Source organism: Nycticebus coucang, chromosome 2 (genome assembly GCF_027406575.1).
Source record: "Nycticebus coucang isolate mNycCou1 chromosome 2, mNycCou1.pri, whole genome shotgun sequence".
NCBI classification, from domain to species: Eukaryota; Metazoa; Chordata; class Mammalia; order Primates; family Lorisidae; genus Nycticebus; species Nycticebus coucang.
This window is the reverse complement of record NC_069781.1, coordinates 129,363,185-129,389,637: the sequence shown is the minus strand read 5'-3', so window position 1 is coordinate 129,389,637 and position 26,453 is coordinate 129,363,185. Positions and strand designations below refer to the sequence as shown.

General features: G+C 42.7%; 1 protein-coding gene across 2 annotated transcripts in view; it reads left to right on the top strand.

Annotated features, from left to right (window-relative positions):
- Window positions 1-26,453, top strand: part of IGF1R (insulin like growth factor 1 receptor) — a 325,796-nt gene that overhangs the window by 235,068 nt on the left and 64,275 nt on the right. For both annotated transcript variants that reach the window (XM_053581792.1, XM_053581791.1), the window contains exons 3-5: window positions 15,161-15,473; window positions 20,546-20,694; window positions 23,492-23,636. In XM_053581792.1, the coding sequence (XP_053437767.1) occupies window positions 15,161-15,473; window positions 20,546-20,694; window positions 23,492-23,636 (607 nt within the window). The remainder of the gene's footprint in view (window positions 1-15,160; window positions 15,474-20,545; window positions 20,695-23,491; window positions 23,637-26,453) is intronic.

Here is a 26,453-nt window from a genome sequence, read left to right as displayed (position 1 = left end):
CTCAACTTTTCTATTTTTAGTAGAGACAGGGTCTCGCTTTTTGCCAGGCTGGTCTCGAACTCCTAAGCTCAATCAATCCACCAGCCTCGGCCTCCCAGAATGCTAGGATTACAGGCATGAGTCACCATGCCCGGCCATGTTCCCAGCCATGTTCTTGCTTTCTTAGAATAAGTAATTTTGGGTGAGCTTGTGGCAATATAATTTACCTTTTAGTTTGACAAATAGTCTGGAAGGACAAAAATACCTAAAATCAGGAAATGATAACGTGCTGTTTAATGGTTCAGAGATCAAATAAAAATTTACTCTCAAATGTTTCCTAATTAATTGGGAAAATCAGAAGGTACCTGGAAGACCATTTCCATTAGGCACTTACAAATGAAAATTACTCTTTCAACTGGCATTTTACTCACGAGATGCCTGTGTTGCCTCTTCGGTTGAACAAAGTTTTATCTATCACTTACCAAAAAAGCAAAAAACTCAACTCTTAGGAGGGAAAAAAAAAGAGAGAAGGTCTTGAACTTTGAAATCTTTCAGTCAGCAATTCCAAAGCATAGAATCAAGTTTTTCCCCCCCGGTTGAAATTTAGGAAATGATAGTTGCTGCTATGATTGGGTTTGTACTGCCAAGATGGGATTTGTGCACCTTTAATGCATTCTGGCAAGGTTGATACATTTCTATCAAGTGCACTAGGCCACCACCACCACCTCTACCACCCACAAAAATAAAAACTAAGAGAAATAAAACATGGGCCAACAGAATTCTGTGGGAATGGCAAGTGTTTTGTGTTTGTTTTTAGTAGTAGTCTTCGTGAGGATATTGTGGAGATGATAGTTTTACATCTGTATATTTTTCCATGATTCATGACTTTTGAATCATGAGATAGATTAAATGTAAGTTCCATGTAATTTTCCAGGTGGGAGTGTTCCATGGTCCAGTTCTCCAAAAAATTAAAAATAAAAAACTAGTTCTTGTAAGGTTTTGTAGTAATTCTATTAACTGGAATGCACAATTATATGAGATATAATTAGGGGTATAGGGGTATATACCCCCCTGGAAGTTAGTAAGGTTTACTTTGCAAGTCCAGTTGATCTTTTATGATTTCTACATTGTAGTAAAAACACTCTTAACTTCAGGAGATGGGGCCAGCAATCAGATTTGATAATGGAAAAATATAATGTGATATTTTAACATTTAACAAATGTTTACAAGTCCAAAAGTGAGCCATTGGGAAGCAACATGATCAAAAGAGGGACAATAAGAGAAGCTGGAAAGGTAAGAAGTAAACGGCTCACAGGTGACTTCTCTGGAGCTGTTCTCTGTGCTCCTAAGAGAAGAGAGACCGGCTGATTGACACATAAAGGTATTCCCAAGCCCACCTAAAACAGATATGTTCAGGGTTCAATACTATGTTTAAAAAGCATTGAGAGCTCAAAGCAATGTTTGTAGAACCTCTATAAGTTGATCTCTCAAAGGACTGTAACAAACTGGTCAATATACAGAGACAGTCAACATAAGGAAATTCCATTGAGTCCATGTGGGACATGTCCAGTCTGAGAAAATTAGGTCAACTGAGGCAGGTGGTCAGCTATGGATGTTCTACTGTATATAGTAGAGACTTAAAATTCAAGGAAGAAAATGAAACCAAGACATTAGGAAATTGTTAAGAGACAATGCAAGAGATAGTGGGAAATATAAACCAACTCACCACCAGTCACAGAATTGATGAGATACCTATTCATCAACCATTAAGAAGGGAAGAAAAATGGGAACATGAGCCATTTTTTTCTTCTTTGTGTAAAGATCAGCCAATCTTATGCCTGAGGCACACCTATGGTCTAGTATATTCATTCTGGAATAGCCTGTGGTCTCTAGAAGTGTTTTTTTCCAAAGAGGATTTCATAGGTGATTGGACAAAATTGTGAGGTCCTTGAGTAGGTGTGTAGCCCCCTTAGGGGACAGCTTTGGAGGAGGTGTTTATATTCATTTATTCAACCCCTGTGAAGAGGCCTCACTTTGATGCATATACATGTATAGTTGGGCACATAAAAACCTAAATTTCACAGATATTGTAAAAGTCTACCTCTGCGGGTACTTCAGACACTTATCCTAGCTTCCTGGTAAATAGTCCTGCTGTTGTTGACAATATTTCACCTAAACATTGTATACTGTTCTCTAAGTAGTAATTTCCCTGTGAGTGGCTGTGTTCAGTTTAGTCATTTAAATTATGTTGACATAAACGTTTACATGTGTGGGAAGGGACTTTTGCATGAGTTGTTGAAGCATTGCAGCTTTTGGACTAACAACTTCTACCAAAAGAAATTAGAAGAAATGGCTCGGTGCCTGTAGCACAGTGGTTATGGCACCGAACACATTCACTGAGGCTGGCGGATTTGAACCCAGCCAGGGCCAGCTGAACAACAATGACAGCTGTAACATTGGGCATTGGGCATTGTGGGGGGCACCTGTAGTCCCAGCTGCTTGGGAGGCTGAGGCAAGAGAATCGCTTGAGCCCAAGAGTTTGAGGTTGCTGTGAGCTGTGACACTACGGCACTCTACCAAGGGCGACGTAGTGAGACTCTGTCTCAAAAAAAAGAAATAGGAAGAAGTAATGTTTGTAGTCACAGATGAAGCATTGAGCTTCAAAGGCTGTGTGCACTAGACAGTGCATCAGTAGCATTGATACTTCAGGCAATACCAGTAAGGCATGTAATTGCCTAGAAATGGGCCCTAACACTGGTTTTAAGAAATGAAGCCAAACCCACAAAGCTGGAGGCCTCTCCCTCGGAGCTTGGCTTCTACTTGTTCGAAATAGCCCCCAGTTTGTCCCTATGGGACACAGTCTGCCTTGTTAGGAAATCATCAACATTTAGGAGCCCACAATATTTCACATAACTCTGGGTACAGTAACAGAAAGTGGAAATAGGGCTGTAAGCACGAACAACCAGACAAGTTATAAATATAGAATACTCTCTCAATTCCACTTTAGTTAGTCATGGAAGGACAGTGTGAGTTTTATAAACTTATAAGGAATATACAAACAGTTCCAAATTTAAAATAACTTGGAGTAATTTTTAAGTGTGTGAAAAGAATATTTTTTCCACTCTGTCCATTTAAGCATCTGTGACAGGCAGTGTTAAGTGATGGGTGTCTTTATGTGCTTGTGCCCGTTGCTCACAGCACTGCGGAGAGATGCCAAAGAGTCATGCATACTGTAGCCATTTCTCTCTTTATTTATAAAAGATTAAAAAAAGAAGAAGAAGAAAGGTAGAGGAAAGGGTTGTGAGTTGCATGAGAAAGAGAGACTCTGTATTTTTATGCATGAAGAAACCTGACCCACACTAAGCTCACCTCCGCACTGGACACCACAGCGTTCACCACCCTTGTCCTTGATGTTTTGTTCCCAGGAAAACTTGTCTCCCTTTTCCAAATACGTATTTAGGCTTCAAAAATGAGATTAGAAGGGCCGGGTGCGGTGGCTCACGCCTGTAATCCTAGCTTTCTGGGAGGCCGAGGTGGGTGGATTGCCGGAGCTCACGGGTTCGAGACCAGCCTGAGCAGGAGCAAGACCCCACCTCTAAAACATAGTCAGGCATGTCGCGGCGCCTGTAATCCCAGCTACCCCGGAGGCTGAGGTGGGAGGATCACTTGAGCCCAGGAGTTTGAGGTTGCTGTGAGCTAAGACGTCACAGCACTCAACCAAGGGCAACAAAGTGAAAAACTCTCAAAAAAAAAGAAAGAAAGAAAATGAGATTAGAAGAAAGAATTTTTAGATGAAAGTATACTAGGATTTTTTTTAAGTATTCTGCTTTAAAAAATATATAGTGACAATAAAAGGAGTGGACGGTCAGATTCTCCCACCTCCTTTTTAATATTGGACTTTATTCCTTTTCTTTACTTCCATTGAAGGAGACTTTCCATGATGTACCATCAAGCTCATTTGCCAAGCATTTCTGTAGAGATTAAACTCATTCACATATTTTATTCTCCATCCTCAGAGCAGGTAGCATGCTGACTTTGAGCAGAGAAAAGAGGCACAGTGGGTGACCATTCTCCTATGGATCGATGGCCTCTCCCCACCCCCTCCATGGTATCAAAGAATGGCACAATTCAGCCATTTCAATAAGAGTTATCAAGTCCTTCTTTTAGACTAAATTTAGAATGCAAGAAGATTCTGAGGTCTGAATGGGCCTCTCTCTACCAACCCGTGACTAATGTACTTATAATTTTATCACTGTGCGTTCATAGAAAAGCTTACAGGGCTAATATTCCCATAGTACAAATCATGAAAGTTAAAATTTACAAATGAAAATAAAAAGGAATGAGGTATTGATACCACACCAGGAAGAGACTTGGAAAACATGCCAAGTAAAACAAGTCACAAAAGGCCCCCTGTCGCCTGAATCTGTTCATATCAAATGTCCAGAATTGGCAAATCAGTAGAGACAGAAAGTAGATTAGGGGTTGTCTTGGGAAGTGGGATGGGGTGGCTAATGGGTAGAGGGTTTTTCTCTGGGATGGTGAAAATATTCTAATTGTGGCAATATTTACATAATTCTTTGAATATCCTAAAAAGCTATCAAATTGTACACTTTAAATGGATGATTATATGGTATGTGAATTATATGTCAATCATGCTGTTATTAAAAAATATGAGGGAAGAATAAAAAAATCGTATAACCCGTAGTAACCAAAACTAGCTGCTCAGCTGGGGAAATTCCGGAGCCACCTTTTGCTTCTCAGCCTTTGGGTTGCCTTGATGGCTTCTCTTTCCAATTAGCTCTTAAAACCTCTATTTAATAGTGATGCTATTTATAACTTTTCTTCTGGTTTCTTGGTGCCCTTTTTGCTGTATTTTGTTTATTTGTTTTCCTATTTTCACAATATTCTGCCCAGCATTGCTTGCTGGTTCCTGAGAGTTAAATGATCCGGTGGGCATTGTTAGTGAGTGATTATTTCTTCTGCTTATTAATTAAATGTTCACAGATACATTTGGCAGCAAACCTTGTGACTTGCCTTCTGTCCTGGAGAGAGAGAATCAACTTGTAGCTTAGATATTTCTGTGAACCTTTATTATTTGCTCCATCAAGGGGAAGGACTAGAACTGAGCTTGCTTTCCTTCTTCATGACAGTGTTTTCAATCTTGCTCAGCTATGTAAATTAATGAAGAGAATGAACTCCTGTTATCTAATCTCATTAGTAAGGCTTGTTTGGCTAAAAGTGGCTCTGAGGGTGGTTGAGTCTTCCCAGGTTTTGTTGGTGTGGTTTCCTGATAGCACAGTCATTTACATATAGATACTTTTGGCCTACAGAATGTGCCTTGGTAACTAAGGGCCTTCCAGGAGGGGAGCTACTGCTTCAGTGTTGCAACTTAGCAGTTGAACTTTTCTGATAAACCTGACAAGACTCAGCCTTGCAGATACGTGCTGGAAAAAATGTCCTTGAGGATTCCATTTGCTGTAACCCAATAAATAAAGAAGGCTTAGTGGGTACATGTTATCTCCTTAGTATCACCTGAGATGCTTGACTGTTTTCCAGAGTGTCATGTTTCCTGGGTTTTGTCCTTCAGACTAAGTGGTACATCTCAGCGGGGAGAAGGGGTGCTAGGACTTGTGATTTGTTTCTTCCTCTTGGATACATGCTTTAAAAGACAGTAGCAGGAGAGGAACGCCCATAGCTCTTTCCTTTAACACAATAGAGATATGCAGAAACAATGTGTCACCACAAAACATTGCAGGCTCCAGGATCTGGGTTCCAAACCCTAGTTTGTAATTTAACAGTCCCGGGCCCTTAGACAAGTTATTGCATCTCTCAGGTCATCTACAGATGAGGATAACGATATTGTCCCTTGAGATTATTAGGGAGATTAAATTAAGCATTGTAATGTATAGAAGATGCTTAATGTCTTGTTAAGCACATGGAAAATACTCAGTGGGGGCCGCACGCGGTGGCTCACGACTGTAATCCTAGCACTCTGGGAAGCCAAGGTAGGTGGATTGCCTGAGCTCACAGGTTGGAGACCAGCCTGAGCCAGGAGGAGACCTCATCTCTAAATAGCTGGACGTTATGGTGGGCACCTGTAGTCCCAGCTACATGGGAGGCTGAGGCAAAAGGATGGCTAGAGCCCAAGAATTTGAGGTTGCTGTGAGCTATGATGCCACAACACTTTACCCAGGGTGACAGTGAGACTCTGTCTCAAAAAGAAAAGAAAAGATTAAAAACAAAAACCTCTGCCTGAAATTTCGAGACAGTAGTTCAGTAGGGTTTTCCTTAAAGCATTCCTCAGGATGACCAGAAACTTTATAGATTACTGTTGGCTTCATTTTGAGAAAACTGTTCTTTACGACTTGTGTGTGTATACACACACACATTTGTATGTACAGGCTGAGTATCACTTATCTGAAATGCTTAGGACCAGAAATGTTTTGTATTTCAGTCTCTCCACCTCTCCCCTGAGTTTTGGAAGATTTGCTTTATACTTACCAGCTAAACATCCCAAATCTGAAAATGCTCCAGTGATCATTTCCATCATTTCCTTTGAGTGTCATGTGGGTGCTCAAAAAGTATCAGATTTTGGAACATTTCAGATTTGGGATGCTCAGCGTCTGTGTGTACTATTTTGTTTTACCTAATGAATCTAAGGCAGAGGTCCCCAACATTTTTGGCACCAGGGACCAGTTTCATGGAAGGCAGTTTAGGGTGGAGGGATGGGACAGGGGGCAGAGCTCAGGCGAGGAAGGATGGGAGCAGCTGTAAATACAGATGCAGCAGCTTTGCTCCCTAGCCCACTGCTCACTTCCTGCGGGATAGCCCAGTTCCTAACAGGCCACAGTCTACGGCCCAGGGGTTGGGGACCCTACCTCTAAGGCATTTGGAGGCATTTTCAAATGAGCCTGTTTTTCCGTCCTAGCAGACTTACTTAGAGAAGGTCAAACTTGTAAGCCAGGATGACATATTTTGGCTCACTGAGAAGCCTGTGGTCCCCGCTGCCCTGCTCCCTGCCACGGATGTCTTTGCTGGGGTGATAACAGTGGGGAAGGAGGGTGTGTGAGGGGACAGAAGTGAGGGCTGACGGGGATTATTTTATAGGGTGAGAGCGTGGGGGCACACCTGACAGGCTGTGCAGGCCCCCACAACCCCTCTACAGTCATGAAGATGCTGTTTCTGCCCAAACTGTTTACTGGGCTGGCTCTGCTGTATGAGAAAAGTAATGGGTCATGCAGATTTTATCAGCAGCCCCCCCAAGGGTGAGCCCTTTTTATTCTCACCCTCTACTTAGTTTGAGGACCAAACAGGAAACAGCAAGCTCAAACTGATTGAGCTTTTTGCAGAGTACAAAGTACTCTGTATTTTGATTCAGAAGCTTTACCTTTGCGAAGCTTAAGAGAATTCTGCAAGCACAATATCATTCTTACTGAGACTTGTACTTTGTATGTTTTGGGGGGAGCAGGGCAGAGAGTTATAGAAACAGAACTTCGCAGCTGACTATATGATATCTACTTGAGTATGTTTCTTTTAAGGGAATGAGATATTCTAAAGGAGCAGAAGCTCTGGTTGGTGCTGCTGGGGCCCACGAACAGTGGTAAGCTTGGCCATGGTGTGCCCTAGGATTCTATCCTGGGTCCTCTGGGCATCCTCAGACCCCCACCTCCACCCTCCACTCACAGTCCCCCATCCTTCCATCTGCCGCCCACACACCATGGCATTCCCAGCTCAGGCTGCACCTGATTGCATCCACATACCCACATGCTGGCCATTTCCACTTGGATGTGTACACAAAAACATCACATCCCAGACCGAGCTGATCTTTCTCTGCTCCTCAAAATTTAGGTTCTACATACACTTCTGGATTCTCTGAGATATATCTTGAATCTACCCCCTTTTACCCATCTGCACTGCTGTCTCCTTGATCTGGGCCACGGAGGCCAAAATGTACAACTGGTCATTCAGCTCTTGCTTAAAATATTTCCTTTCAGCTTAAGAGTAGCCCAGAGTCCTACTGGTGAGTTAGAAGTTCATTCCAGGCTCTCTCTACCTTGGGGCTCACCGTGTTTCCTCCCATCCTGCCTATCTCTCCACCCTTCGACCTGCCGAGGTTGTTTTTGTTAGATTTGAGTCCCTCAGCCCATGCTCCCTACCAGCTCTGCCAACACCCCCGTGCACCCGTTGGCTCCTACTCACTTTTCAAGCTTTGACCCTTCCCCTGGCAAGTGCTCCTGGTCTGCCCTTTACTTACTCCTGTCTTACATTTCTACTGCTTGTCCATAGGGTGCAACAGGGTGGGGCTGAATCCTGGCACCTACTACATCTGCCTATGGCCTGACTGGTAGGGTCAGAAGGACCTTTTTCTCTTTCCTGCACATGAGCTAAGTGCTCTCTGGAGGAGAAAGCCAACACCCTTGGGTGGACTTCTGGTAGAGACTGTGGGGAGGGGGAAACCTGGACATCATTTGACCCGGGTAGAGCCCCTCTGCCCTCTCCCCCTCTTCCTTTTCTTCCCCTCTCCTGGTGTCTGATACAGTGACTTCCTCTCCTGAAAGAGAACCATAAAATTCTCTGGACCATTCATCTTCCTGATGCATTTTGGAGGTTAAAATTCACTTTCCTGATGTTAGTAGCCATTGATTGTTAGTATAAGGATACGTACGTGTTTATGAGGAGAAATATCTGTTTATATGGAGCAGTGGTGTGTTGCTTAAGGAATCCCAGAAATAGCTAAGATGTCTCTAAAGTACTCTGTATTTTGATTCAGAAGCTTTACCTTATTTGAACAAGCAGGGGCTAGTTCTGTCCTTTAGAAATTATTTGGGGTAAAATTATTTGCATTGTAAAATAGTATTAAGTGGCCAAGAGGCCCTTCTTTCCTTTTTCTCTTTCTTTCTTTTTTTTTTTTTTGTTCCTTATTTAGAGGTTAGAGACTTCCATCCCTTCTTCTAGCTGAACACTTTATTATCATGTGCCTTTAAAAATGGTTTTTCTGGAAAAAAAAAAAGTTTTCTGAAGATTGTTAGAACTTGCTGTCAAGAACAAAAACAAATGTTTAAAAAAATGAATTTAATAAATGCAAGGACTCTGGGAAGGGAGAGATTTAAAGGCTAATGTGTATGGCTTTTTTCCTCTCCCCCCAAAATGAAGGAAATGAGTTTTTAAATGCAGTGCCTCATTTTTATGTGATCGTGACCCTGAACCAATCCTTTTAGTGGTTGACGGGGGCCACGTTGTTGGCTTTTCCAACAGTTCAGATAAGCTTTTTGTCGTTGGTCACTATAAGAATTCCAAGGAAGAAAAAGATCTCATGGGCAAAATCAATTTGCTTTTTCCTTTGTATATTTCAGGGGTCCTCAAACTGCAGCCCGCGGGCCACGTGACGCGATGTGACTGTATTTGTTCCCGTTTTGTTTTTTTACTTCAAAATTAGATATGTGCAGTGTGCATAGTAATTTGTTCATAGTTTTTTTTTTAAAACTATAGTCCGGCCCTCCAGTGGTGTGAAGGACAGTGAACTGGCCCCCCCGTTTAAAAAGTTTGAGGACGCCTGGTTTCGTTAGTTTGTAGTCACTTCCATTTCCCTCTTATTTTTAAAAGTCATTATACAATGGCTTTCATCACACTCAGTGTGCTCCTTATTTGTGGAAGCCTGGAAAGAGATTCCCTTCCTCCCCCCCCCCCCCATAGCACTGTAATTAGAAATTTGGTTACTGTACTGACTTTTTAGTTTTGGCGCTTCCAAGGAGCAGCCATCCCATCTGCTGGCAAGACAACACTGCCCAGGGCTTTTCAAGAAATCCTTAATAGTCCTGAACACTAATAATATTTATATACATCAAGATGAGACACAATTTGCAGCAAGCTTCTGGGGCTGGCTCCAGGACTCTCCAGTCCCTGACTGCTCCTGTTGTGCCTGTCACCAGCATCCTCACTGGTGGGGGTTCAGCACGGGGAGCACCGGCACCCATCCCTGAGGCGACATGTGTAGTGTTTGTCCTCTAGCAAGCGCATCACCTCTCCTTTTTCCCTTCTCCCCATCATGCCCTGTTTTCATTCCTCCACAGGTGTTAGATACGGGTTTGGGCGTGGTTTGCATCATTTTACATAAAGAACCCCCTTGGTTTTTGATCACTTTAAGAGAGATTTTTCTGTCCATAAAGAAAATGATTCTACCTAGTTTGCTTCACTGACGTTCCTTCTGGAATAGCTACCAGCACTGAAACAAACCCAGCGTCCCCAGCCTGTGTGTGGGTTGAGGCAGGAGTTCTTGGGCATGCCGTTCCATGTAACTCACCCCTTTGGCAGGTGTCAGTGGAATGCAGGATGGAAATACATATGTGTCTACGGTACTTTATTGAAGATTTTTTTTTTCTTTCTCATTCTGAAAAATCCTGGCATTGACAATTGGAATAAGTGATTGCAAGCAAGCGCAGGGGTCACATTTTTCTGTTCTTTAAATGCTCTTGAATTTTTACTACTGTGTTAATAGCTATCTAATTTTGCAGTCTACTACTTGTTTTATATAGCATTTCCTTTAAATCTTAAGTGAGGAAAAGGAGTTTCTGCAAGTAGATATTGGTCCCAGTTAGTCTTGGATGATGATGGTAAGATCCTTCCTCAGTTCTCCCTTCCTCTGGTAACAAGGCATGGTGGGGCAGTGGCTGAAGAGCAGCCTCCAGTCCCGTCCGTGCTCCGAGTGAGGTGTGGGCTTCATACTGCTAGTGCATGCAGTGAGGGAGACTGTGAGCATCGTTTACGTGGCTAGTTTTATTGAATGCCATGGACCCATTCTGTCATATGAACTTGGTTGGATCAACATAACCAGGCTGCAAATCTCTTGTCTTGTAACCTGAACACTCTTGATTTTCAGTTCTGCCCTCTCTGACCATCATACCCTTTGCACTGAGACGTATGACTTTTCTTTCTTCTTTTTCTTCTTCTTCCTTTATTTTTGAGACAGGGGTCCTGTTCTTTTGCCTGGGTGCCAGAGGGCAGTGGCATCATCATAGATTATACCTAGGCTCAAGAAATCCTCCTGCCTCAGTCTCCTGAGTAGCTGGGACGACAGGCATGCATTACCACGCCAGGCTAGTTTTGTTAATTTTTTGTAGAGTTGGGATCTCACTATGTAGCCCAGGCTAATCTTGAGTTCCTAGGCTCAAGCAGTCCTCCCACCTGAGCCTCCCAATGTGCTGGGATTAGAGGTGTGACCCACCACACCTGGCCCCAATTTCAATGTTTCTTTAGCTCTTGAACCTTGAAGCGACCTCCATAATGGATGTATTTAAAATTAGGCAATTGTTTAAGCTATTTGATTATTAGGTGTCTTCAAGTGGGAGATTTTGTGATAGAGTGTATGTGTATTTAAAGCAGATAACTAGTCTTATAAATTCAAATTTATATTATCCTCTTTATAATAATAATCATCATGATAGACAGTATACATATCCCAAAATGTTAGGTGTTCCTACAACATAATCATTTTGGTGTGATCAGAAATAAACCTGCTTGTTATTTGTCAGGTTAGTTTTTAGAAAGAGTCAGAAAATCACTGAGAGCCAGGCTCGGTGAACAAAATGACATAAACCAACAAGAATGGTTTTATTCTTTACCCTCTAGATAGCTCAGCTCTGAAGCTAGTTCAGTTGAATGTAAAAAGTAACAATCACTGAAACAGGATAAATTTGTTTCTCTCTCAGGTAGAGATGTCTTGGAGGTAAGCAGTCCAGGCTTAGCCTAGGGGCCTCACAGTGATGAGGGGCTGGGCTCCTTTTATCTTGCTCTCCACCTTTCTTCTGTTTCACCTCATGGTCCAATTTGGCTGCTTGAGCTCCCTGCCTCATTCCTGCATTCCAGCCACCAAGGAGGAGGATGGGCATGCCCTCTCTTTTCTTTTTCTTTTTTTTTTTTTTTTGCTGTTTTTAGCCGGGGCTGGGTTTGAACCCGCCACCTCCAGCATATGGGGTCGGTGCCCTACCCCTTTGAGCCACAGGTGCGGCCTGCCTCTCTTTTCTTATGAGTATTCCAAGAAGGTCCAGTGAAAAAGTTGCTTGTATTTCACTAACCAGAACTTAAATCATATGGCTCCTTCTAGCTGCAAGGGAGGCTTGGAGACATAATCTCTAGCTGGATGGCCATATTTCCAACTAAAATTTGCCAAAAGTGATGGAAGGGAACCTGTTGTCTCTGCCAAAGGATCACTTGAAAAGAGAAAGATGAAAAACTGGCAATATCAAGAGAATTAGTCTGTTTTCTTCAGAGGTAGTAATTCATTTGAATGGCCAAGTTCTAATACACACACACACACACACACACACACACACACACACACACACTTTCTTTTTTGAGAAGAGTCTCACTCTGTCACTATGGGTAGAGTGCTGTGGCATCTTAGCTTACAGTAGCTTCAAACTCTTGGGCTCAAGAGATCCTCTTGCCTCAGCCTCCCAAGTACCTGGGACTACAGGTGCCTGCCATGACACTAAGCTGGTTTTTTATTTTTTAGTAGAAATGAGGTCTTGCTGTTGCTCAGGCTGGTCTTGAACTCCTGAGCTCAGGGTATCTACCCACCTTGGCCTCCCAGAGTGTTTGGATTACGGGGATGAGCTACCATGCCCAGCCTTAATAGCTGTTTTTAAATTCATCTTTTTTTTTTTTTTTTTTTGTAGAGACAGAGTCTCACTTTATGGCCCTCGGTAGAGTGCCATGGCCTCACACAGCTCACAGCAACCTCCAACTCCTGGGCTTAAGCGATTCTCTTGCCTCAGCCTCCCGAGCAGCTGGGACTACAGGCACGCGCCACAACGCCCGGCTATTTTTTGGTTGCAGTTTGGCTGGGGCCGGGTTTGAACCTGCCACCCTCGGCATATGGGGCCAGCGCCTTACCAACTGAGCCACAGGCGCCGCCCTTTAAATTCATCTTTTACAGTAAAACAGGAACTCTTAGATGCAACTGTAGAGAGTGTGTAAATTGGTACAGACTTTCTAGAGAACAGTTTGACCAGCAAGATTAATTCTGGAAATTGATTTTTTTTTTTTTTTTTTGTAGAGACAGAGTCTCACTTTATGGCCCTTGGTAGAGTGCGGTGGCCTCACACAGCTCACAGCAACCTCCAACTCCTGGGCTTAGGTGATTCTCCTGCCTCAGCCTCCCGAGTAGCTGGGACTACAGGCGCCCGCCACAAAGCCCGGCTATTTTTTGGTTGCAGTTTGGCAGGGGCTGGGTTTGAACCCGCCACCCTCCGTATATGGGGCCGGCGCCTTACGGACTGAGCCACAGGCACCGCCCTCTGGAAATTGATTTTAATGAAACATGAAGGATGCTCAGAAGATTGTAGTGGTGATTGTAATAACAAATAGGAATATGAAAAATGTCTAGTAGTCTGTATAGTAGGATGTAATGCTACCTTTAAATAATTGTGTGATTCTCAGTGTATTATGTCAAAAAATTATTTCAGAATGGCATGGTTCTTTTTTATATTTATGTGTCCATGTGCATTAATAAAAGGGATGTGGGAGAGTCCGCAGGAAGGTATTATAAAGGGGTCGCTGTGGGCAGGTGGACACACATGTTCTTGATGTTCTCTTTTCTTGTTTGTCATCTCTGTTTTTTTGATTATATATTTTTATTATAAGGGAAAATGATACAATTTTCACTCAGTATTGCATGTGATGGTCAAAAAGATACATATCTAAATATTTTCTATTTTTTTCCAACTCAAGGAAAAAGCAGGGAACGTATAATGCAAACCACGTTCCATATTTTGTGGATTTATATTCAGTTTATAAGTAAGACTAATAGCCCATGACAACACTGTTCTGGAAATAAGTACCAGTTTATTTACTTGGGATGTGCACTGTGGATGAGTGGCTATTAAATACTGATTTTACTAAACTTTAGCATGGGGGGACTTCAAGGAGATGGTTTCTAATATTCTGTGGTCACCTGAGCTCAGAGACACTGCTCACCCTGCCAAGTTATTGAACTAAAGAATCACCATCTGACATTTTGCTGTCTGAGTGATCTAACAAGTTAGGATGTACAAAAAAGTTAATATCATCGTTTATCTTTCATATAATACAAGCAGCCCCGTTTTTCTAAAGCCATTGTGTAGACCTAAGTGGCATCATCTTTACTATATTGTGGTTTAATTATTTTCAAAATAAACGAGCATTTCTGCACACTAAAACTTTTAAGGAGTTTTCAGAAATGAACATACTTGAAATGCGGAATGAGCAGAGCATAATCCCTTTATTATTTATTTATTGGAGACAGGATCTCACTCTCATCCAGGCTAGAGTACAGTGGCTTCGTTACATCTCATTACAAGTTCAAGCTCTTGGGCTTGAGCTCTTCTCCTGACTCAGCCTTAGGAATAGCTGAAACTACAGGGGCAAGCCACTGTGCCCTGCTACATTTTCTATTTTTTTGTAGAGATGGAGTCGCCCTCTTGCCCAGGCTGCTCTTGAACTCATGACCTCAAGTAGTCCTCCCACTTGTGCCTCCCAAAGTGCTGGGACGACAGGTATGATTATGCCACAGAGCTCAGTCTCCCAAGTACCAACAGATGATATTGTTCATCCCACAGGGTCACCTGCACCTCAGATAACCGAATGTGGGTATGATCCACCCCCATTTTATACATAAGAAAAGAGAGGATCGAGCAGCACCTGTGGCTCAGTGGGTAGGATGCCGGCCCCATATACCTGTAGTCCCAGCTACTCAGGAGGCTGAGGGAAAACAATCAGCTAAGCCCAAGAGCTGGCGGTTGCTGTGAGCTGTGATGCTACCGCACTCTACTGAGGGTGACAAAGTGAGACTCTGTCTCTAAATTAAAAAAAGGAAAAGAGAAGATCAAGGTCACAGAAGCTAACTACTTGTCCCAGACCAAAGAAGGAATACACAGGAGGAAGAAGGAATTCCTAAGAAGGAGTATGCTAGATTTTAAGCTCACCTCATCTTTGCAGATCTAATGTGGGGTGAAAGGACAGTGATTGTATGTGTGTGTTGGGGCGGGGGTGTTCAGGGAGGGTTTTGCTTTTCCACCCCCCACCCTGCAGTGAGCAACCTGGTGCCAGTGGTAGCGGGGAATGAGCCAGAAAGTTGCTGGCAGGCCGGGTCAGGCCGTGCAGTCCCTGCCCCAGTCTCACGGCCCTCTCGCCCCTGTCCCCACAGTGTGCCCGAGCGCGTGCGGGAAGCGGGCGTGCACGGAGAACAGCGAGTGCTGCCACCCCGAGTGCCTGGGCAGCTGCGGCGCGCCCGACAACGCCACCGCCTGCGTGGCCTGCCGCCACTACTACTACGCGGGCGTCTGCGTGCCCGCCTGCCCGCCCGGCACCTACAGGTTCGAGGGCTGGCGCTGCGTGGACCGGGACTTCTGCGCCAACATCCCCAGTGCCGAGAGCAGCGACTCCGAGGGGTTTGTGATCCACGACGGCGAGTGCATGCAGGAGTGCCCCTCGGGCTTCATCCGCAACGGCACCCAGAGGTCAGTGTGCGCCGGCCCTCCCGAGGAACCCGAGGTGGCGAGGCTGTGGCTGCTCCATCCGGGCGGGGCCCAAGGGAAGTTAACGGAGATGAGTCTATGGGAGAAGACTGCCTAACTTAAATTAGGAGCAGTTGGCATGAGGTGCACCCCCTCCCTCTCTCCCCTCCCCCGGTTTGTTTTATGTTTTATTTTAAAGGTGTCCCACCAGGCTATTTGAAATTAATGCCTGGCCTGCTGACTCAGGTACTCAGTCATAATGATTGGGGGGTGGAGGGTGGCTGTAGTTTTACATTTTCCTTCCTCCCTTCCTTCCCTTCGTCCCTCCCCTTCTTTCCCTTCCTTCCTCCCTTCCTTTTCTTCCCTCCCTCCCTCCCTTCCCTTCCCTTCCTTCCCTTCCCTCCCTCCCTTCCTCCCCTCCTTCCTTCTTTCCTTCCTTCCTCTTACTCTGTCACCCTGGGTGCCAGACCTAAGTGCCAAGGTGTCATAGCGCATAGCAACCTCAAACTCTTGGGCTTGAGTAATTCTCTTGCCTTAGCCTCCGGCTGAGATTATAAGCACCGGCTGCTATGCCCAGCTAATTTTTCTTTCTTTTTAGAGACAGAGTCTCACGTTATCACCCTCAGTAGGGTGCAATTGCATCACAGCTCACAGTAACCTCCAGCTCTTGGGCTTAGCTGATTCTTGCCTCAGCCTCCAGAGTAGCTGGGACTACTGGTGCCCACCACAAACTGTTGTTGTTGCAGTTTGGCTGGGGCGGGTTTGAATCTGCCATGCTGGGTATATGGGGCCAGCGCCCTACTCACTGAGCCATAGGCACTGCCCAATTTTTCCATTTTTAGCACACACAGGGTCTCACTCTTGTTCAGGCTGGTCTGTAACTATACTCCTGAGCTCAAGCAATCCGCTTGCCTCAGCCTCCCAGAATGCTAAGTTTACAGGCTTGAGCCACTGTGCTGGCCTATAGTTTTAGATTTTCCACGCCTGGATGCTCCTAGCTCTGGGAAGGCTTTGGAAGTGCAAGAGGAAGACAGAATGGGCCCTGCCACCATCCTTGAGGCCAACAGGCAGGCTCCAAAGGTCTCTCAGCCCAAGTTCAGGCACTGTATCTGAACTAGCAGCAGGTCAGAGTGAGCCGCTTTTTCCATCAGCCCCTTCTCACCTCATTACTTGCTCAGTGTTCTTTCTGTCCTTCACTTTCTTCCTGAACTTTGAGGCTTCTCTTGGGAAGCAAAGTTGTTCCTTGTAACAAAGGGCATCCCTCTTATAGATGCTGATTGGATGTCTATAAATTTGGCATTGGTTTATGTTTTTGAAAATGAAAAGCTGGTATTGTTACAAAATGTAGGGACTGTAACTCTGACAGCAAAAGAAGATTATAGATTTGGGGTTGCCGTTTCCTCTCCTGGAGCAGAGCAGAGAACTTTTAGGAAATTCTGTCATCGTCGGCCAAATGCCTCCTCCATGGTTAGCACTAGGGAACCCATACATTTCTGGGTTTCTCAAAATAAAACTATTCTACAAATATAAAATACCATTAGAAAAGGAAACATTAATTTTGAATAGAATTTTTGCTGCCGTTCATTTCTGTAAACTACCATCAAGCAAATATTCATAGAGGAGGTTCTTTCTCTAGTGTAATATTTGAAGATACTGATCCCACTGTAAGGTTACCTTCAAATAAAAAACAAAACTCACATTCTTTTATAGTATTAGATGTAGGGCAACTTTTTGCCTTTTATAATTTCTATAATCATTATAATAAAAAAAAATTACTCAAATGCTTTAAAATGGTAAAGCCGGGTGTGATGGCTCACACCTGTATTCTTAGCACTCTGGGAGGTGGAAATGGGCAGATTGCTTGAGCTCATGTGTTCAAGACCACCCTGAACAAAAGTGAGACTCATCTGTAAAAATAGCTGGGCATTATAGTGGGCGTCTGTAGTCCCAGCTACTTGGGAGGCTGAAGCAAGAGAATCACTTAAGCCCAAGAGTTTGAGGTTTCTGTGAGCTGTGATGCCATGGTACTCTATAAAGGGCAACAAAGTGAGACTCTCAAAAAAAAGTTTTCAAATGGGTAGAGGAGCTGTAAAGTGTGTATATTCCACCCAAAATAAGTCTACCATGTTTTACTTATGTTTTATTGGCAGCCTTAATATATAAAAGGGTTTTTTTTTTTTTTTACCAGTGTACACCTTGGACCCAGGGGCAGTGCCTAGAGGTTCAGCCACAGTCAGACATCACCTTTGTTCTAGGGGTACAAGCAGGGAAGAGGTAGCTTGTTCATGAAATCAGTATAATACTGTCTTTGTCATGTGAAACTTGAAGCTTAATCTAAAACATGTAATCAGAACACTTCCTTTTTTAAAAAAACACTCTGTAAATGCTAGATTATTCCCAATTTAACAAAGGTGTTTGGTTCAAAATTTTCTATTTGAATAAAATACAGTGAGAAGTTGAACATATGCTTATGTCACAACCCAACAGTTACATCCTGGGCATTTATCCCAGAGAAATGGAAACTTAAATGTCCACACAAAAATATGTATACCATAGTTCATAACCGCTTTATTTGTGAAAGCCCCAAAGTGGAAACTACTTATGTGTCCTGTAATAGGTAATTGGTTAAACAAACTGAGGTACATTCACATTGTGGAATATTATGTGGCAATAAAAAGGAACAAACCATGGATTTACCCAACAACTTGAATGGCCCTCCGGGACAAGATGCTGTGTGTAAAATACCACTCTTTAAAGGTCACACGCTGTATAATTCCATTTATATAGCATTATCAAAATCGTCAAGATGCAGAACAGATCATTGGTCGACAGGAGTTAGGAAAACTCAGGGCCGGGATGGAGGGAAGTGACTAAGAACTGGTAGCACCAGGGAGATCTTGGTGGTGATGGGATAATTCTGTATCTTGATTGCAGTGGTGATTGTGTAGATCTGCACAGGCCATTAGATATCCCAGAACTACACACACATTGTACTGGTGTTAATTTCCTGATTTTGATACTGCATCATTATCATGTAAGATGTAGGAACCATCAGAGAAAATTGGATTAAGGGTATATAGACCTTTCTGTGCTGTCTTTGTATGTTTCTATGAACCTATAATTATTTCAAACTAAAAAAAAAAATAAAAGGGAGGATAGGGAGATTACATGGTCTTATAGATAATTTAGAAAGAAAAAACAGAAGACTACCCCCAAACAAAAGTACTGAGAGGAACCCACTCCCCAGGGTAGAAATGAGAGTGTTACATGTGATGGTGAAGGAAGGAAGACTCCCTCTCTGGGGTATGTCCAGTTCCTATCAGCCCCTTTGGAACCATAAACTCCATTCATCTAACATGAAATAAAAAAATACCAGAGGAAGGGTGGCACCTGTAGCTCAATGGGTAGGGTGCTGGCCACATGCACCAAGGGTGGGCGGGTTTGAACCCAGCCTGGGCCAGCTAAACAATGACAACTGCAATGAAAACAAAAAATAGCAGGCATTGTGCAGGCGCCTGTAGTCCCAGCTACTTGGGGGGCTGAGGCAAGAGACTTGCTTAAGCCCAAGAGTTGGATGTTGCTATGAGCTGTGATGCCACGGCCTTCTACCGTGGGCGACGTAGTGAAACTCTTGTCTCAGAAAAAAAATACCAGGGAAATTTTGTTTACTCATAATCTTTTAAACAGAATAAAACCCTGTATCTTGACTCAGTGCCCATAGCACAGTGGTTATGGCACCAGCCACATATACCAAGGGTGAGAAGTTCGAACTCAGCCCAGGCTAGCTAAATAATGACAACTGCAACAAAAAATAGCCGGGTGTTATGGTGGGTGCCTGTAGTCCCAGCTACTTGGGAGTCTGAGGCAAGAGAATCGCTTAAGCCCAGGAACTGGAGGTTGCTGTGCGCTGTGATGCCATGGCACTCTACGGAGGGCAACATAGTGAGACTCTTGTCTCAAAAAAAAAAGAAAAAAAATCAGAGAAATTTTGTTTACTCATAATCTTTTAAACAGAATAAAACCCTGCATCTTTGTCTCAGATAGGAATACTGTTCAAGGATGGGGAAAAGGGACTTTAATAAAAAAAGAACTGTGTAATTTACATAGTTCTTCCTGAATGTTTTTACTTCATGAAGTTTAAAATATCATTTAAGAACAATAGTATTTATATGATGGCTCTCTAACTTACTATCCTATTACACACACATCCCATAAAGTTGTATCATTTATCTTGTTTGGAAATTGACGCAACATTCTGACCATTATTCTGTATGTGGTTATAGACCCAGAAGGTTCGGCTGCTGGACTAACATTTTTCCTGCTATTTCCTACATAATGGTGGATAAGCAGGGAAAGTACCAGTTTTACTCATCTCTGACTCTTGGTGGTTTGTGGCATGTTCAGGATAGCATTTGAAATAGGAGCTCATAACAAAGTAATAGAAATTCCCTGCTTGTATGTGCAGTGCAAACAACATTTGGATCAATTTACAAGTTTCTGCAAAACGCTGTCAAGAAAAAATTTCATTTGTGCTTTAGCAAGAAAATGGCAGCAGATCTGTACTATATCACATCACATGCCTTTTGGAATCCCTCACTGGGCTTTGCTGAGACATTAGCTGCAGGAGTTGGACTCCTTGTAGTGGCAGAGACACTGTAGTCCCTTTTTTGTCCCTGTCACCGCTCCCTGTTACTCCTCCAGGAGCACAGACAAGGGCCACAACATCAGAGAGCAGGTCCGTTGTCCTGTGTAGCCCCCAGAGCTTCCTCTCAGTGATGGGGTCACCAGTCGACCGCCTGCGGTATACATGTGCCCCGAGGAAGAGTATCATGTCTGTTGTCTGGAAACAAGCAACATGCTTTTCCTTTGTAGGCGCTTTCTCCTTTTGGATACAATTTGCGTGGCTTATCCTAGGTAGGCTTGGGGTGATGCGATACCATGTGACCACTTGAATGCTTCAAAAAATTTTTGTAATGCACACTATAATCATAACTAAAAAGCATATCCTTACAGTTGTTGAATGCAAGGAGACAGACTCAATTCTCTGTTTTTGATTGGTTCTTTATCTTCAACAGCATGTACTGCATTCCCTGTGAAGGTCCTTGCCCCAAGGTCTGTGAGGAAGAAAAGAAAACAAAAACTATTGATTCTGTTACTTCTGCTCAGATGCTCCAAGGATGTACCATCTTCAAGGGCAATTTGCTCATTAATATCCGACGAGGCAGTAAGTATTCCACCCCACCGGAAGAATGGCTGGATCTCTTAATTTGTTTTCTTGGTGCTTTTCGTGCTCCTGTCCCTGATTCACCACTAAAATATGGGCTTAGAAAAACAACATGGTGTGGAAGGCTCACAAATGACGTCTCTCCTTTGAGTTTCCCTCAAAGATTAAAAAAAAAAAAAAAAAAAACGATTCAAAGGCAATCAGTTTTTTAGCCGTTGGCACATCATGTATTCCTGTAAAGAGGGTCATCCCTCATTTTCCTATTAGTCACATCTTACATAGAAAAGACAAGTCCTGACACACACAAATCCCAGAAGAGGCCATTGGATCAGAGAGATGACTCAGCAGACGGGCACTGCAGATAAATCCACACATCTTTAACTCTAAAATGTTTGGTAACTTGCATTTATTGAGGAGACTGAGGAAAGGGAAGATATCATTTTTAATGTAATATCATTAAGCTTTCCTTAGGATGTGATATCCTTTAATGTGATATCACATTAAAAATGAAGCTTTAAAAAGATAATCATTTTTAATGTGATATCACTTAATGATATCACATTAAAAATGATATCACATTAAAACCTTACTAAGTCCAGGCGGTTCCCGTCACTCAGTGGGTTGGGCACCGGCCACATGCACCAAGACTGCCAGGTTTGAACCCAGCCCAGGCCAGCTAAAACAACAATGACAACTGCAACAACAACAACAACAAAATAGCTGGGCATTGTTGAGGGCGCCTGTAGTCCCAGCTACTTGAGGCTGAGGCAAGAGAAGGGCTTAAGCCCAAGAGTTTGAGGTTGCTGTGAGCTGTGATGCCACAACACTCTACTAAGGGCGACATAGTGAGACTCTGTCTAATAAATAAATAAAATAAAATCTTACTAAGTCCAAAAGAGTGGTAGCTCCCCAAATTTACTTCTGTGAGCCAAAAAGATGCAAGTATGCATAAAGCTTCAGTCTCACCCCTGTGGAGTCACCTTGATTTGCACCTTTAGGGCCATTCCTGGTAAGTAGCTTCTAAACTGCATTTGTGCTGAGCATTTCCCACTAACTTAGTCTGTGATCTTTTAACTTCTCATCATTTAATTGACAAGGGCTTCTAGTATTGGTGCCTAAAATTCTCTACCACTGGAACCACGTGGTCAAAGGACTGATAGTTTGATTAAGTTAGAATAAATATAAGAAAGAAGATCAAGAATTTTTCTTTTTTGTATCTTTGTGAAGCATTTGTTTCTTTTTCTTATTTCTTTTTTAACAGGAGGAAGTGACTAATGTGTTTATTTTGTAAATTTACCTGTCTTCAGTATTTGGTAAATGAGCAGACTGTATTCCTGTGGTTTAGAAATGACAGAAACAAGTTTTTGCTTTGTTCTTTTGAATTTTTTGATAGTTCCTTGTTTTTCTACAACACACCCTTCCACAACAGAGGTAGCTCTTTTCCCCACAGCTAGAACTTCCTAACCCTCATGGTACTTCTGAGGTTTTATTCTTTTTTACTCTTACTGCATTTATTCATTTACTTTTAATTTAGTTATCCCTAGAATGTATGTTTTAAGTGCCTAAACCTTTTTTTTCAATCTTACTATCCTGGGGGAAAAAATGTAATCCATCGGTTTAAATCCACGGAAAAATATTGTTTGAGAAGCAGTTGGTACATATTCCTGTACCATGATGAAATGTATCTTTGGTTTGTGTCCAATACAGGAGAATGCTGGGACATCTCATTGGAAAGATTTCCCAGCCTTAAACTAAGAGACATGCTTCCTGCCCTACATTTAAAATTCAGAATATCTTTCTTAAAGCATCAAGTGAAGAAACCTGTCTTGTCTTTTTAAATTTCCCCTTAATTTCTCTTGGAAAGCCATTAAACTGTGAATTAAATGTCAGGCCTTCCCCTTCAGGAAAGTACCCTTATTCTTTTCTTTTTATCAATTCAAAGTAAAATAGAACCTTTTGTTAAATAAGTCTTCATAAATCATACACAGTAAAATTTCATTAATTGAACCACACTTCAGTGATTATAGTCACTATTATAATTTTGGCATAAATTGAACTGAAGTCTGTGGTTTTTATTTGCTGTGAGTAAAAGGTAGGCTAAACAGTTTGAAAGGAAATGCATTGTATGCACAGCATGGACTTTTTTTTTTTTTAAATTTGTTTTATCAACTATTTTTCCAAGTTATAAAAGCAATACATGAGCATTATAGAAAACTTAGAAATTCAGGAATGACTTTATTAAAATCATCTGCGAATAGTCAGTGATAACTTTCGGTATATTTCCTTCCAGTCTTAGTAGGGTGAAACCTTTAAATATAGAGACCTTTAAATATATGAAACCTTTAAATATATGCTAGGAACTAGAAACGCAGCAAAGGCAGTTATACTGAGACCGGGAAAATGTTGTTTGTTTAGTCATGCCCTTGTGCTACGGAGGCAGTACTATCTGTTGACAGAGCATATTAAAAGACAGTCCCTAGATTTGTCAGTCTTAGCTAATTGGCAGTCTGGTATTTATGATTTTTACCTTCTGTTAATCAGTTTGGGAGCTGCAGTACTGAGCCTCTTAGAAATTTGCCTTCCCCTGCCCAGGAGGCCTTGTCCCAGGAGCAGTGTTGATAGTGAAAGCTGGGGAAGTGTGTGTGTGAGATAAGGGGCTACAGGTCCTATGCCAGGTGTCTGAGCAGGGGGGTTGGGGACCTGCCATTGAATTGAACTCCACACAATTCATAAGAATCCAGGCATGTCATCCTTATACCAATTGAGGACTTGGTAACATGGTTCCCTTTTAACGTAGATAACATTGCTTCAGAACTGGAGAACTTCATGGGGCTCATTGAAGTAGTGACGGGCTATGTGAAGATCCGCCATTCCCACGCCTTGGTCTCCTTGTCCTTCCTGAAAAACCTCCGCCTGATCTTAGGAGAGGAGCAGCTAGAAGGGTGAGTGCTCCAAATTTCCCGAGCCGAAATTCTCCTGCTAAGACTCAGCAGCACAGAAAGCATTAAACGTTCTGTGTTCCTAAGGTAAGAACTCTTCTCTGTCAAATAGATGAAAAGAAGGAGCCACAGGACTGCCCGTGCTTGCTGGGTCCTGGCCCACCCCCTCCCGTGGGGTTCTCCATGCTTAGGATATTGCTGTTTTAGAAAACAGAGATGTTTTCATTCTTACTGCGTTACGCCTCCTCATCAGTGAAGGGTTGCGTGTTTGTGACCAGTGAGACAGCAGACAAGGATGCTTTGGGGGCTGTTTTTGCCAGGAGTGACAGTAGTCAGTCTGAAGGGCTTACCTCCTGATGAAACCATCGTTTACGTGACCCTTATCTGCCTCGGGATACTGCCTTCTGCTACATCAAAACCACTCCATCTTTCAAAATACGGTAACATCAGAGAACTAGAGGTGTAAGTTATGAAGAAATCTGGATTCATGAAATTGTTTTTATTGATTATAGGATTTGCACTATGGGTAGAATTTCCCTTTGCAAGAGTATACTTAGGAGCTATAAAATAACCGTGGGCTTCTCACTGGAGGATAAAAGCCAATGCTAAATGCACACACAACTTCTTTGTGGAGGATAAAAGCCAATGCTAAATGCACACACAACTTCTTTGTGGCCCTTAGTCTGTATATACCTTCACATACGTGCTTTTCCCTTCCCATCCTTCCTGCTAAGCACAGCTCTTTCCGGGCTTTAAGCTAATGCTCTGAAATTAAAGGAGTCATCAATTAAGGAGCAAACTCCTTCTAAAGAGAATTTGGGGAAATAATTTAACAAAAAAAAGAGGTAGGCAGGTCATGGGAAAGGTTGTCCTTACTGATTTATCTGCTCCAACTGGATAAAGTTACCACATAAGGCTTTCTTTACAGCCTCCCTGTTTTTCTCAGACTAACTCTTGGTCAGTCTTAAATTCTTGAAATTCCATCATCTGATACAGCTAAAGAGAAAGGGCAGCTCTTCATTCCATCCTTGAAAAGCACCCTGTCCTCCCCATTGAGAACACTGATCATTTGGAAAAACTTCTTTCTGGTTGTACATCTAAGGAGGCTACCACCCCGGACACTCAGCTCCATCTCTTAGTCACTTAGTAGCAAGTTGAGACTCTGCCAATTTGAGGTGATGGTAGTCGTTTGTTGTATGGAATTTTTAAATAAATTTTAGCTCAATTTTTTTTTTTGAGACAGGTTCTCCTTCTGACTCCCTGGGTAGAGTGCTGTGGCATCATAACTCACAGCAACCTCAAACTCTTGCCTCAGCCTCCCAAGTAGCTGGGAAAGGCACATCCCACAACACGAGCTAGTTTTTCTTTCTTTCTTTTTTTTTTTTTTGTGGTTTTTTTTTGGCCGGGGCTGGGTTTGAACCCGCCACCTCTAGCATATGGGACCGGCGCCCTACTCCTTGAGCCACAGGCGCCGCCCTTCTTTCTTTTTTTTTTATTGTTGGAGATTCATTGAGGGTTCAAGAAACCAGGTTACACTGATTGCATTTGTTAGGTAAAGTCCCTCTTACAATTGTATCTTGCCCCCAAAAGGTGTGTCACACACCAAGACCCACCCCCCCTCCCTCCTTCCCTCTCTCTGCTCTTCTTTCCCCCACCCCCACCATGTCATTAATTATCATTAATTGTCCTTATATCAAAATTGAGTACATATATTCATGCTTCTCCATTCTTGTGATGCTTATTAAGAATAATATGTTCTGCTTCCATCCAGGTTAACATAAAGGCTGTAAAGTCTCCATTTTTTTTTTAATAGCTGAATAGTATTCCATGATATATATATACCACAGCTTGTTAATTCATTCCTGGGTTGGTGGGCATTTAAGCTGTTCCCACATTTTAGCAATTGTAAATTGAGCTGTAATAAACAGTCTAGTGCAAGTGTGCTTATGATAAAAGGATTTTTTTTTTCTTCTGGGTAGATGCCCAGTAATGAGATTGCAGGATCAAATAGGAGGTCTAGCTTGAGTGCTTTGAGGATTCTCCATACTTCTTGCAAAAAGGTTGTATTAGTTTGCAGTCCTACCAGCAGTGTAAAAGTGTTCCCTTCTCTCCACATCCATGCCAGCATCTGCAGTTTTGAGATTTTGTGACTTGGGCCATTCTCAACACCAGCTAGTTTTTCTATTTTTAGTAGAGCTAGAATCTGGCTCTTGCTCGGACTGGTCTCGAACTCCTGAGCTCAAGCAATCCACCTGACTTGGCCTTCCAGAGTGCTAGAATTACAGGCATGAGGCACTATGCCTGGCTTCCACTCAGTATTTTTTCCCTCTGAGTAGGTTTGCATTTCTGTAATCCTGGTATTGGTAACTCCTTTATCTTTGGCAGATTGGTAGCTGTCAAAAAAAAACTTTTTTTTTTTTTTTTTGTGCTTGAGGATATACTTTTTTTCCCCACAAAACTAAGCAAGTGATAGATGTAGAGGGAAAAGCCAAGCACAGAGTTTAATTCATTTTTATTAGGAATTATTATATGATGTGATTATCTTTACATTGTGCATTAACTAGAAGTATTGTGCACTTAAATGTAGCTGAAAATTAAAGCGGAATTTTTATGTGCAAAGATATTTATGATAGGCCAGGTGTGGTGGCTCATGCCTATAATCCCAGCACTCTTGGGAGGCTGAGGCAGGAGGATCACTTGAGCTTAGGAGTTGGAGACCAGCCTGAACAAGAGGGAGACCATATATCTACAGAAACTAAAAAAATTAGCAGGGTGTTGTGGCGGGCACCTATAGCCCCAACACTCTGGGAGGCCGAGGGG